Here is a 14,856-nt window from a genome sequence, read left to right as displayed (position 1 = left end):
TAACTAGACATTCATCCCAATATTATTATGGAATGAGCTTGAAAATAAATAGTGGTTTAATTTTATTTTTTATTTTTAACAGGCTTCAACACCTTACTCCAATCTAACATTCTGTTAGAATTTTTTCTAGAATCTTATATGGATTTTTTAATATTTTATACTAATCTAATACATATTATTTTGAGTAGAATATAACTCGAAATTGAAATTACATTTCAATCTTTTCTCTCCATAAAAAAAATAATTCATTAACTATCAATACACCATGAATTGTTTAAATTTAAGGTTCACAATCTCTTTATTCTTAACACTTTTAGTGTATATATATTTTTAAAGTTTATCTCTCTAAATATTATTGTGTTTTTTCTCTTTATAAAGCTACCAATTTAAATATAAGGGAGTCTTCACATTCATCAAAAGAGATATTTTATAGGTATCACTTGAGCTTTTTATATCAAGCCACTAGACACCATAAATAAAAAAATAGATTATATTATTTAAATTAAAAAATTAAGCACCTTGGATTTTAGAATTTATCACTATTCAATAACTTCTATTTATTTTTTATTTTTTTATAGTTTGCCTATGAATGCATGCATGTTGTGGAGGGTGGATTGGTGGATTGCCAACATTATACAAATGTTTATTTAGAAGAAATTAAGTATTAATTATAAAATTAAAACGCGTGGCCTTTTTATTGTTTAACAAATTATTGTTCACTTTCTCACATATTATTATGGATTAGAGTAATGATTTTTTTAAAAAAATTCAATTTGATTCTTAAGTTTTTGTTTTGTATAATTGAGTTATTTTTAGCTCAAATTAATATTTAATTGTATGTTTTTTTTTTAAGAAAGGGATGAATTGAAAGTCAAAGGACTAAAATGATAAATATTGATAAATAAGGTGATGCCTCTTAATTTTATTTGAAAAGTACATTTAAGTTTCATATCATTTTCAGGTATAAAGTAACCGCCCCTCTAATTCTAGAAGAATTAATTTTGATAACAAACTCTATTTTCACCATTTTTCAATTTTTTTGGGTAAAAAAAAAAAGGAGGGATTATCAGATTCTGGTGCTGAGAAACAAAGTTGTTATTGCTGCAATTCTGGTCTTCACAATGAAAACTGACACGCAGGATTTCCAGCATTTCACAAGCTAGCCAATTTAGCTTGAAGCTTGTCAATCCCTTGTTCGGTCTTTATCGTCACCTTTAAGAAAATGTGGTTCTACAATTCATTTTATGCTCATATCATAGCTTGTAAGAGAAAAAAAGGAGAACCTGTTTTAGTGATATCCCGATTCCTTTTATCCCTTCAAGCTTTTCTTCTTCTTTTTAAAGAAAAGGGGATAAAAAATTAATAAAATATCTTAAAAAATATATATTTAACTTATTAGAATAAAATATCTCACACTCACACTCATCAGAATAATTATGTAATGTAGGACTTTTCAAAATTAAAAAAAAAAACATAAATTTAATGTTTGATTAAAATCGAAAATGATAAATTTGATATTTCACTAAACCTATAAATATCTACACTCAGTTCTTAATTAAGTTTAAATATAACGAGTCTAGCATATTTTATTGAACTAAAAAATAATAAGATTAGTAATTGATAGACTCATATATATATATATATATATATATATATATGGTCTTTACGTCTGACTAAACATATTAGTAACTACTTAAATTTATATATATTTACATATTAGTAACTACTTAAATTTATATATATTTAAATTTAGTGTTTAACTGAGCTTAGAAATTATATATCTTTTAGTTTACAAAATCCATATATATATATATATATGCATGCTTAATGTTTAGTTAAACTTGAGAAACCTGGATTATTACCTCATATTCGGTTAGATTTTTAGAAAAGAAAATTAAGAGTAAAAATTAAAAATAACGATCCATCAATTACTATTCCAGACATCACAAAATAATTGCAACAGTGGCTGCCAAAATAAAAGTATGGCTGCATTCTAATTATTATATACAGCCTTCAAACACAGGAAACTTTATCATCCACTAAGAGGGCCCTCGTTTGCTTACAAAGCTTCAAAAAACCTTACATTATTGTAAGGTTTATAATTTTTTGTTAAACTTTTTAATTAATACATAGTTTTGCTATATAAATTTTATTAGAGAGATATAATTTATTTTTGAAGCTTCTTAATTTAAATTGTTGGATTAAAATAATTATATGATGTAGTTTTTGAGTTTTTATTGTTTAACTATTCGTGAATTTAAATCTTATTATTATTATTATTTTCTAATTAAAAATTACTCTAATTTAAGGGAGCCAATTAATATAAAACATTTATAACCTGATTTTACAATCTTGTTAGCAAACTGCTCAATCAGAGAATTAAGAAATGTTAATTCTTGTTATTATGAGATCGATTTTGACAATTAAAAGAATAATGGATATTGTAGGATCATTTGTTCCATGGAAATGCATGCTTACCAAGAGAAGTGAGAAGAGAACGAAGAAAGTAAAGGAAGATATCGTGTTTCTGTCACTGATCTCTAGATGTATGGATAGAGCTTACATCCTCTGTATTGGAATGTATAAGGAAAAAAACAGGGAATGAGAGAGAGAGAAAAGCATATGATAAAGTTTTTTTTTTTTTTTGAGGGGAGAAATTAACCAAGCAGAATTATTAAGTACTTCCAAAATGAATAATGTTCTCAAGTATTTATTTATTGGGGGGTTGTGGAATTATCTAACTAAAAAATAAATGTTCTATATTAAAAAAAAAAAAAAAAGGATACTGGAGAGCTGTCATGAAAGATCAATCCATGGCGCCAGAAGCACAAGGCCTTGCTCACGTTGACCCAATCACCGCATAATCAACTATCAAAGATTCTGAGCCGAATCCGAGGCTTGGGATTTACGATAACGCTGTAAAATCAACAAGGATACATTTCTTCGACAAGGATTTTGAGACGAGGCCTAGTGGATCTATTCATAATGTAAAATATCATACATTCAATTGAGTTTTGAATTTTTTTTCCCCAGCAAATTTAATGATTGAACGTTTTTTTAATGACCCTTTAGGCTGCTAATCAAATCTTAGATAATTATAACCTCTACGCAACTGTAGTTTCTAATGACCTGATGTGGGATTATGCATTATCAGCCTTTGTTTTCTTTCCGCTGCAATGTACCTGTGAAGCCTGAGCAGTGCATTTGCGTTTAATTAGCAGCAAAAGCATGCAGCCTGATTAACCCCCTCCCCAAACCAAATACTAATTAAAAAAACTTTAATAATTGTTAAACCAGACCCATGCATGGGTTAATATAAGAAGTCGGTGGAAATCAATTGATATAATATTAAGGAATTCTTAAAAAATATATATATTATTTTAATGAAAAAATGATTTAAGTTTATCTATTGACTTATAAATTAACTTAATGATTAAATAACTTTGGCCTTTTTTAGTCAGTGCACCTATTTTGATATATAATTGATGGAGGTTCAGAAAAGTAAATCTTCTGGTGGGCAAACTTTTGATCGGGATCTTCGGAGACTTGGAGTTGGTGAAGCGTTCACATTAAATTCAAGCACCTCTCCTCCAGACTATCCAATTTTTAATGGGAAGCAAATTTATCACTTATCCTTGTCATATTTTCACGAGTTTTAATCACCTAACTGGCATCCAATACATATACATGTAGTTCACATATACACATCAATTATCGATATTTGGAAGTAACTATTTTTGTTAATTCCATCTTATTTGATACGTAGGAATTTTCTAACACGTTAAATCAATCTGGGAAACAAAATCACTATCTTGTAACAGCATATATGATTAAAAAATTCGATCGGTAACATGGATTTGCGCTTACCTGGGTGAGGAGTATTGGCTCCCCGAAACAACGTTCAGTAACAAGAAAAACGTTGTAAATAACCCAGTAGGACTGGGAGACCATATAGTAAGACCAGATGATAAGAACAAGGCATGGTAATATTTATGTACTAGAAAACACGACATTGATGAAAATGAGTTGCACCTCTTAAACCAATCTTTATCGAAAGGGATTTTGAATATCAGAGTGGAGCCTATCGTAACCAATCATCTCTCACTACAATCTTTTTTTATCAAATTCCATAGTGTGTGTGTGTGTGTGAATTGTATCTTGCACACAAATGCACGCAGTACTGTCCTTTTATATATCAAATCTTATAATATAATGTTTTAACTTTTTTTTTTTCTGATTTAGCAGTTTGCTAACGTGATCGGTGCTAGAAAAGACACTGGAGAGTATTGGAGAGCTGTCATGAAAGATCAGCCCATGTGCCAGAAGCAATACAAGGTCTTATTCGCACAACCACGATGTCATCAGTCTCTAATGAGAAAGCCGATTGCCACACAACCGAGTCCAATTAAAAGAATAATTTTGTCAAGGATTTTGGCCCACAGCCTACTGGTACATCTTATGACAACGGTGTAAAACCAACAAAAGATAAGTCCTTCTCGGAAGATTTCGACCCAAACCCTAACGTGTCTATTTACAATGATGGTGTCGTTAAAGGAGAGAGATCCTTTGCTGATGATTTTGAACCGAGGCCAAGTGCTACTGCTTATAGCAACTAATTACGATGGAGCAGAATTGATTTTATCTAAGCCCGCTATTGTTTGTGACTTTATTAAATAAAGGTTTCCCTTAATTAGGGGGGCTTATAAGCGACGTAGCGTGTGTTTAATTAAGCAATGTAAGATGTTTTTCAGTCATTATGATATCATGTAATATTGCTATAAGAAGTGTATGAGAATGTTATCGTTTTAATGTGTTTCTTATCAAACCCTTGCAAATGTTTCAAATCTCTCAATACATAGAAGATCTTAACCATTTTAAAAAGAAACATTTTCAAGTCACCTGCTACCGTGCCTTCTTTGAAAGGGAAACTACATACGCTGCTCTTTTGCTGCCGAATTTCAGTACCACCAACAATCCCCCATGCTATAGATTGCGCTATCATATGAAGCAATGTATGTAATCTAGAAAAGATAAAGAAAATAATAAAATTGGCCCAAACTAGGGCTCTTGAATGAAGTTTTTTTTATCTAAATATTCGGTAATCTATGTAAAGTTGTAGGGCCTATTATTAAAAAAACCAACTTCTAAATTTTTTTATAAAAATTTAGACTCAGTTCAACAATCAAGTTAAAAATCATAATTTTTTAACTTATTATTTTTTTGGTTTAGAGTGACCGGATCTCCTTCCAGACCTAGATATATCCTATTAATATATAAATATATTTACTAAACTATCTATATAATCAGAATATAATATATCATTATCTAATTGAAACAAATCTATAAATGACATGGAGAAGCATTGGAGTAAACCTCATTAATAATTTATAATATTATCTTAAAATAGTAATAAGTTCATCAAAGAACTAAAATGATAAAAAAAAATGTAAAATAAATAGTTTTAAGCATACTAAATGTTCACGAGGACTTAATGAGATAACTAATATGGTTTATATAAGAAGGGTACGAGAAAATTTTAAAATTTGATGAAAAATTATTTGATAATTAATTTTGTATTTTCAAATATAACTTTTAATCAAACCTTCAAATCAAACTAAATTTTATGATGAATTTTTTAATATATATTTCTAATTTAGATTAAAATTTTAAAGCAATATAACTTTAAAAGTTCATATAAAGATGCTACAGTTAAACAGAAAAATAACATATAACTCATTAATGACGTTTTTCTGTAAATATATGGGTGAGCTGGAAAGTTCCAGCAACTTCTTCTCCTTCTTTTAACTCCTGGCAGAGCAAGGCAAACAGAGAAAGCAAAAGAGAGAAAAACCTTACGAGCTTCCATGCTTAGAGAATGAATTTAGAGAAAGAAACAAGAATTGGAGCAAGATAAAGGAATTAAAGAGTTTTGTAAACCATCCAAAACATTCAAGAAAAGAGTTAACAGGAAAATCAAGTGAAAGAAAGGAGAAACTAGAGGAGGAAGTCACGTCCAAAAGAGGAAAAGAGGTCAAGGAGGGAAAAATTTAACTAGTTAGTATTTGAATTTCATTTTATTGTCTAAACAAGTTTGAATGAAAAGAAAAGAATTTAATGCATAATTTTTAAAATTTTAAATTAGAGTTCTTAAAATATATTTTGGGTGGAAGTGTGAAATTATTGTAGTTTGATGTAATTATGATGAGAATGGTTATAAATAATAAAAAATAAAAAATAATTGAAGAAAATTTTCAGACTAGGATAGCTACTTTAGAAGAAAATAGCGAAGGGAAGGACCAAATAAATATTTGTGTAATTGTATGTGTCAAGCATGTTTGATGTATTAATGATGAAATTAAAAAACATTTAAGTAAGCTTGTTTAATTAATTGTAGTTGGATGTTAGTGCATTTTGAATGATTACATTAAGAAGGATTGATGATATAAAAGATTCATGTTCATGTAGTTGATTTAATTGATTTGGAATTATCATGGCTTGTATGTAGTAAACATGTAAATGAAGAAAACATTAAACGAGTAAAAGACCTTATCTTGGGTGAAATTTATATTCAAGGGAGGGGGAGAATTAATTTGAAAGCTTTGATTTAAAAGGCGTTGGAATTAATATATGAATGTGGCTTGAATGATCAAATTGAAAAGTGGTTGAAATTAAAGTATAGGAATAGTAAATGAATGATTTAATTAAACATTGAGGATGTTTTAAAATTAAAAAGATGGGTCCAATTGAAGAGTGGTTGAAATTAAGGTACAGGAATAGTAAGTAAACGTTAAGGATGTTTTAAAAATAAAAAGATGGGTCCAATTGAAGAGTGGTTGAAATTAAGGTACAGGAATAGTAAGTAAACGTTAAGGATGTTTTAAAAATAAAAAGATGAGGATTTACAGAATCTTTGAAATGCCAATGAGTATTAATACAAGCAGATATGACTAAACTTTGTGTATTTTAAATACAAATAAAAGCGTAAAGCTTCGGACATAAAAATATATCTAGGATTGTGTGTAAGGACATAAAGATTGTTAATAATTGAAGACAACTTGAGAGGGATATCGTAACCAGTCATCATTCACTACAATCTTTTTACAGATCCCATGGCACAGAGAGTCTCTCTGAGCTTTTCATGAAAACAAGCCAAAAGAAAAACGTGAATCATTAGTGAACATATATATATATATATATATATATATATATATATATATATATAATCACGAGCCTTCTTATTCATATTTTCCCTTTCTCTTCTTGCTCTTTGCCTATATATAATAAGAATGCAAGCGACCTCCATACAATCAAACAATTTCATAAGGATTTGTTTAATTTGGGAAGAAAACATGAAATCCTCCTTCGCTTTCTTCGTTCTTTTCTCACTCTTTTCGGTATGCTTTTGTTTTGTTTTTTATTTTTGCAATGACAAATAGAATAAATGGTGCACATGCACACACATGCACGCAGTTGTCCTTTTATCTATCAAAATCTTATAATATAATGTTTTAATATTTTTTTTAAATTCTCTGATTTAGCAGTTTTCTGACGTTATCGGTGCTAGAAAAGACACCGGAGAGTATTGGAGAGCTGTCATGAAAGATCAGCCCATGCCAGAAGCAATACAAGGCCTTATTCGCGCAACCACATTGTCACCAGTCTCCAATGAGAAAGCCAACTGCCACACAACCGAGTCCAATGAAAAGCATAATTTTGTGAAGGATTTTCGCCAACAACCTACTGCTACATCTTATGACAATGGTATAGAACCAGCAAAAAATAAGTATTTCTCGGAAGATTCCGACCCAAAACCTAACGTGTCCGTCTACAATGACGGTGTTGTTAAAGGAGAGAGATCCTTTGCTGAGGATTTTGAGCCAAGGCCTAATGTGTCCGTTTTCCACGATGACGCTACTCTTAAAGGAGAAAAATCTTTTACGGAGGACTTCGAACCACGACCTAGCATATCAGTTTATGATGATGGTGTCGGGCTTAAAGGAAAAAAATCGTTTCCGGATGAATTTAAACCAAGACGAGGTGTTACAGCTTATAGCAACTAATTAGCGAGACGAAGTTGCTTGTTGATATGCTCAAGGTCTCTTGATTACGATGAAGCAACAGTACTCTTGCAACTAAAGCCCACTATGGTTTGTGACATGCTTAAATAAAGGTTTCCTTAATTAGGGGCTTATAAGCGAGCTAGCGTGTTTAATTAAGCAATGTAAGATGTTTTTTCTTCATGTAATATTGCTATAAGAAGTTTATGAGAATTTCCCCGTTTTAATGTGTTTCTTATCAAACCTTTTCTAATGTTTCAAATCTCTCAATACATATAAGATTTGAGCCATTTTAAGAAACATTTTTAAGGCGCCTGCTACAGTGCTTTCTTTGAAAGCCAAAGCAGACTGCTCTTTTGCTGCAGAATTTCGGTTCCAACAATTCCCCGTGTTCGGAAGGTAGAAATGCACATTCGTTAGAAACACTAAAGCACCAAAGGTCATTTATGCTTGGTAAACCATTTATTACATCCCAGCAACAGTTATGTCCGTACTCGACTGCTTCGAAGGCCCCATGTTCTGATCTGTGGAGGAGAGCAATACAAGAAGAATTATTTCCCTTTAAGAGAAGCAGTTGTAGAAAGAATTTGCAGCCTTGGTAATTCTTTTGTTGGATGTCAACTAGTGATTGATGATATAACCCTCCACATCCTGGAAAGTTGCAAGTTCAGAGAAACAAGGAAGTCACGGATTTTGATGCTGGAGAGAGAGTTGAAGATTGTCTGGCTCTGTGCAGTGAGCTTTAATTGAAATTGATGAATTGTGATTTAAGTTTATTAATTTAAGATTACATCGATACCTTTGCTCGAGGATGATTATTTTTGTTTCAATTTGATTTTTATATTAAAAAATAAACCAAATTAATATTATTAATTTTAAAATTTTAAGTTTCAATTCAGTTTGGTTTTTGTTATTCAAAAACCGGTAAAACCAAAAAGAAAATCTTTGTGCCCAGTACTTATAAATTCTAACTACAAGCAAATTTTGATATCCAATACCCACAAATTACAAGCAAATCTTGGTTTCTGTTGTTCAAGAACACATATCCGTCCACAAACTACAAAAAAATTATAATATAATAATAAAAAAACAAAAACCCACAAGATGTATACTACATAGATGAACTTGAAATAAAATTAGAATTTTAATTATTAAAAAATCATCTCTTTTTTTATTTGTCTATATAGTTGAATTAAAATAAATGTTGATGCAGGGATGAACTTAAAGAAATGAGATGAGAGATAGAAGGAAAACAAGGAGGGGCCACGGGAGATGAAAGGCATGGAGAAAAAAAAAAAAAGGAAGAGAGGCTAAGAAAAGATGATAAGAGGCAGAGGAAAGAGAGGGTGTCAAGGGCACTTTAGGTCTAAAATTTTTTATATTTATACTTGATTTTTTTTAAATGCTGGAATAGTTGAACTGGTTAAGTTCAGTTCAATTGGTTTTAGATTTTGAAAACCAAACTAAATCAAAAAAAAATTATGATTTTTTTAATTGGTTAATTTGGTTTTTTTTGTATGATGAGAGATAGAAGGAAAACAAGGAGGGGCTACGGGAAATGAAAGGCATTAAGAAAAAAAAAAAAGGAAGAGAGACTAAGAAAAGATGATGAGAGGTAAAGGAAAGAGAGGGTGTCAACGGCACTTTAGATCTAGAATTTTTTATATTTATACTTGATTTTTTTTAAATGCTGAAATAGTTGAACTGGTTAAGTTCAGTTCAATTGATTTTAGATTTTGAAAATCAAACTAAATCAAAAAAAAATTATTATTTTTTTAATTGGTTAATTTGGTTTTTTTTATTTGATTTTTTCTATTATTTTTTTTTAATTATTTTTATTTAGTTGGTTTATTGATTTTTTTGTTGACCCTGCTCCTCACTGGACATCGAGATAAAAAAGAATCTCTTGAGCGAGAGAAAAAAAATAGTTCTTAACAATCAGGCCATTCTCTGTCCCATTTTGAACGCAGGGGCTAAAATCCTTATTTTACTGCAGTGGTGGTGGGCTGGGCTGGCAGATGGGAATCCTTGCCTCCCTTAATTCAAAAAAATTTCATGTATGCTGTTACTTCTACATGGATTCCGGCAATATTTTATATCATGTCTTTTCTGGGTTTATGCTGTACGTGGCCCATCAGTGCAAGAATTTATTATCTACAATAGTGAAATTGAAGCCGAGAATGAAAGCTCAATAACCAACAAGCCTGCTTGTCTATTGCATAATTTTTTTTTATTTTTTTTTGTAGATTACATTAGCACTGTTAATCCCGTAAGCCAAACAAACTTCAATTCAAACTATCCTCTCTTTTTTTTTCGTGCTTTTTGCTCGGTCACAATGACTCAACAAAGCTTGGAAACGGATAAAAAACATACGGCACATAAAACTTTGAGCATGTGAAATTATAACTACAGGTCTTGCCCTATTTATAGGTCCAGTTCTTAGCATGGATGTAACAAAAAATTATATGAATAGTAATTTTTAGGGTTTTATTCAATGCTCGCAGTTTTTTTAACTTTCTTATGTTGGGATGTTGTTTTTATAAGGATGCCTTTGTGGTTATTGGACTCCTCTCTCTCCCTCTGTTATTGGTATATAACGTTGATTTAATATTTTAATTTATGAAGTGTATTTTAAACTTTTAGATAACTTTTTTAGTTTGTTAATCATGTTATAATTTTGTGACTGTAATTGGATGATGTCTTAGAAATCTCATTGTTCAAATAACATGTTATCAGATATTTAAATCGTGGTTAACCAAATATTCATTTTCTTATTACTTTCTTTTTATCCTGCAGAGTGGAAAAATTAATGATACTAGTACTGCCACCAACAAAAACATTACATTCTATAATAAAGTTAATAACTTTAAATCTAAATAATAATAAATAAATAAATTATTAAATTTAAAAATAATTATTTTTGTTCTTGATATTTTGTGATTAATATCATGATACACACAAATATGTGCACTTTTAAAATAAGAAAATGAATTATTTTCTAGGTGTTTTATAAGATATTTATAACCTCTAAAATTCATTATCTTTAGAAAATAAAAAGATTGAAAAGTCTTTTTAATTTTGATCACTAATAAAGAATAAATATTTTTTATATCATTGAGAAGAGACAAATATCATTAATAAAATAGAAAGTGTAGTATTTCAAGAATTTTTTATGTGTCCATGGATGTAGGGAGATAATTACCTTTTATATGAATAGTTCATGTAAATAACATGAAAATAAAACCTTATGATTTTAGATTTCTAAATCTAGTTAGATTTGACATATAATCAAATCTAGACAAAATAAATTTGATAATTTAATAGACTTATAATGCCTTAGTTCATAATTGAATTAAAGTATAATTAATAATTAGTATAATAACTTATCGAATCTATAATTACTTCGACTTAGTTCACGGTTGAATATAAATATATTGAGTTTGATATATTATCAGATCTATAATAACTTAAACACATGTCGTAGTTGAATTCAATAATATTAGTTTTGATAAAAAAACTAGACTCGTATTCAATTAGATTAACACTTTATTATAGATTTGAACTTTTTTAAAACATAAAAAATATTAATTCCAACATGTTAACTTGTGATTCATATTAATTTTAGTTTAGCCATTCTTTAAAAATTACTTAAGCCTCAACACTATTTTGCAGGATCTATACATGTAGGGCGAGCATCTAAATTAATGAATTCATAATAATATATATCCAGCGACTTGTTTAAGAGCTGAACATCTAAATAATAATATACCAACCCTTCTAAATCTACAAATGTATTTTCCATGAATTGTAACTGGATACTTGCCCTTGCCGTTGCCCTGTTCTAAATAATCATATCACCTTCACCAAGTTCTATATTAATTAATCTATTTTTACATACAGGTATCCTTCTATATACTCCTCTAGAATTAAAGACATGTATTTTTCACTTATTTTTTATGGCTATTTCACCACCTTGCGCAGACACACACTTGCACTAAAAACATTAAAAAAAAAAAAAACGATAACCCTAACCAAAAACAAACAAACCATTCCCGTAAAGGGAAATAAGAATGAGAGTTTTACAAGTTAAATATGTAAATTTTAAGCCCCATTTAATATCATAGTTCAACTATGATTTCGAAGAATTTTGAGTTTTTTTAGTTTAAAATTAATTTATTTTATATTTTTTTATCATTTTAATATGTTAATATTAAAAATAAATTTTGAAAAAATAAAAAATATTTTTTTAATATATTTCAAAACAAAAAATAATTTTTAAAAAATCTCTATAGAATATAATATAATACAATTTTAAAACACCAACGAAGTTGTGGTTGCACCCATTTTCTCAACAGGCCCTTGTTCATTTTATTGCAGACCTGGACCAAAAGGCTTGCAACTTCATAAAACAATGGAGTCGGACTTCAGCTCTTTCTCTGGGTGTAAAAACTGAGCACCAGTTGGGTCTAACTTTCTCATAGAGGCATTGTTTCTTATCCCAGCCTTCTTATTCATGGCAAAGAAAATCGGAATACAGGGTCGACACGATGCAGATCATGGATCAGTATGAGCTTGCTCAGTATTTGCATCATTAATTTGATGATCATTTTCTGAATTAACATGAGCACCCTTTGGATGGACGCCAACATCACGTGCTTGTTTCCAACTGCATCCCATATCAAGCAGCTTAATACGTTTTTATGCTCGCCATCACATCCCTTCAATTCTTTCCTCCTGTATGACCAGAACAAATTATTTTTATGTTAAATAATTTTATTTAATGATAAAAGTTTATATTAAATATTTTTATATTTTTAAAGTTTTTAGAATTTAGATTGATTTTGATTTTTAGATTATAAATAGATTTATTATAATTCCTAAAATATTTTATAGATGTTTTATGTTAAAAATAGGTTGAAAAACAAGATTTTAGATTAAAAAAACTTAATTCTTAATTTATCTGGCACCATAATTATTGAAATCTAAACAAATTAAATGACATGTCATTTAAATATTTTTTCAAAAAAAATTAAAGGTTTAATCACACAAATTTGCTAAAACAGCTTATGCATGAGCTCTGAAATAATAGATCAGACAAACTAACTTAACCTTTGATTTTTATTTTATTTTATTAAAATTAATAAATATTTTTAAATATTTTTAATTTATATTTAATTTGGTACATATTCTTCCTTTTATTTTGTTGTTTGGATAATTTCTTTTAAATGATGCTTAATTTTTTGTTATGTATTTAAATTTGAAAAGTTTTTTTAATTTATCTATAATTTTTAACTCAATTGGATATCATTTACTTTAGGTTCCATATATATATATTCATCTTTTAATTTTTAAAATTTTATTTTTAGGTATTATTAATGATTTTTTATTTATTTATTTGTATTTATAGTTCTTGATTTATTTGATTATATATATATATTTGATAATTATTTTATAAAAAATAAAAATACATAACCAGCAGCAAAAAAATAATAATCATAGCTAGTTTTGCTTGTTTTCTAGTTTTTATTGCTTCTTAAGTCATATATTTATTTGGATTGCGTTGCCAAGTTTGTTCTATTTGGTGTTGGTTTCTGTTTCGCAAGAACCGCAAAGTGAGATAAGAGGTGTGAGCGTGTGAGGATATTAAGATTGTTTGAGTGAAACATGAGCGACGCGAGGATAATTTTTTTTACCATTAGCCAAATTTTGCAAGTGCTATCATGTCAGATCAAAATAACACACCACACCATCCCGAGAGAGAACTTACGTTCCAAATGCAAGCCATGACAAAAATGATGCAAAGCATGAATTTCATGATGGGGAACGTGTGTGACAAACTTGAGAAGGTGGGAAAATATGGAAACGTGGTTGGAACATGTAACCAAGACGTGAGAAAGGTTGGGGCTAAACAGAAATCAAACAATGACAGTAGGTCCGGAAGGCCAAGGTGGGCTGATTATGAGGATTTTGAGCTTCAATTTGATGATATTTGTGATGGTGTTTTTAAGGATGAGATTATAGGCTACCGGGAAGATTTTTTGCAGCATAGAAACCGAAGGGATTTAATGTATTTTGATGAGGTGCTATGGCAAAAAAAAAAAATACAGATTTAAAAGGAGAGGTGGTATTAAAGGGAGAGAGATAAAGAGATTAGTGTACATAACAAAAAAAACTTATTTCTTAATATTTTCAAAAAGTATTTCTAAATATGTGCATCATTGCATTAATTTTTATTTTATTTTATTCAATCAATTTAATTTATATATCTATTTTTATTATCATTTGCTCAAATAAAAAAATTATTTTAATAAATAAATTTAACAAATATAATCGGATAAATATCTTATTTCTTAATATTAAATATCTTGATATATATATATTCATCTTTTAATATTTACTTGGCTTTTCAGGAATTGGTGTCTTTGTGTGTGGGTTGCGTGACCATGTAATCACGAGGTTCGCATCATTCGGTATCAAATGATACGATCCAAGCAGGGTCAAATTTGGATTTTGATGTAAAATATGCAACTATCCAAGTAAGGTCATAATTCTCAATCCGACCGTTGGATCAAGGTGAAATTTTAAGTGGAGTCTCCTGACATATTGTATTACCTTGGGTTAAAAATTTAGGTCAATCGAAGTTAGGGAAGGCATCTCAATATGGGTCAATAGAGGCTGTATGAATTTTGTTATTTACTTCCTTTTGACTTGTGGACTTCCTATTTGGCTAGGATTCTTTTCCTCAAAAGATGTGGGAGCTTATTTTAAAAATATACTAATTCTACAAGGATGTTTAATG

At 29.2% G+C, this 14,856-nt stretch overlaps 1 protein-coding gene and 1 long non-coding RNA gene across 3 annotated transcripts; both read left to right on the top strand.

Moving 5' to 3' along the window:
* Nucleotides 1-4,606: 4,606 nt before the first annotated feature.
* On the top strand, nt 4,607-8,300 carry LOC105142672 (uncharacterized). Its single transcript, XR_845588.1, has 2 exons — nt 4,607-4,698; nt 8,185-8,300. It is a non-coding gene; the product is annotated as an uncharacterized LOC105142672 (long non-coding RNA).
* On the top strand, nt 7,286-8,260 carry LOC105142658 (organ-specific protein P4-like). 2 transcript variants are annotated; one of them, XM_011050409.1, is made up of 2 exons: nt 7,286-7,394; nt 7,542-8,260. In XM_011050409.1, the coding sequence occupies exons 1-2, from the start codon at nt 7,287-7,289 to the stop codon at nt 8,058-8,060; spliced, it is 627 nt and encodes a 208-aa protein (XP_011048711.1). In that variant the 5' UTR covers nt 7,286; the 3' UTR covers nt 8,061-8,260. The 2 variants fall into 2 exon arrangements, with proteins under 2 accessions (XP_011048711.1, XP_011048703.1); XM_011050401.1 differs by having other exon boundaries at nt 7,335-7,394; nt 7,539-8,079.
* Nucleotides 8,301-14,856: the final 6,556 nt, after the last annotated feature.

This window comes from Populus euphratica, unplaced genomic scaffold (assembly GCF_000495115.2).
Source record: "Populus euphratica unplaced genomic scaffold, PopEup_1.0 scaffold3.1, whole genome shotgun sequence".
Lineage (NCBI taxonomy): Eukaryota > Viridiplantae > Streptophyta > Magnoliopsida > Malpighiales > Salicaceae > Populus > Populus euphratica.
This window is presented reverse-complemented; position numbering and strand designations above follow the sequence as displayed.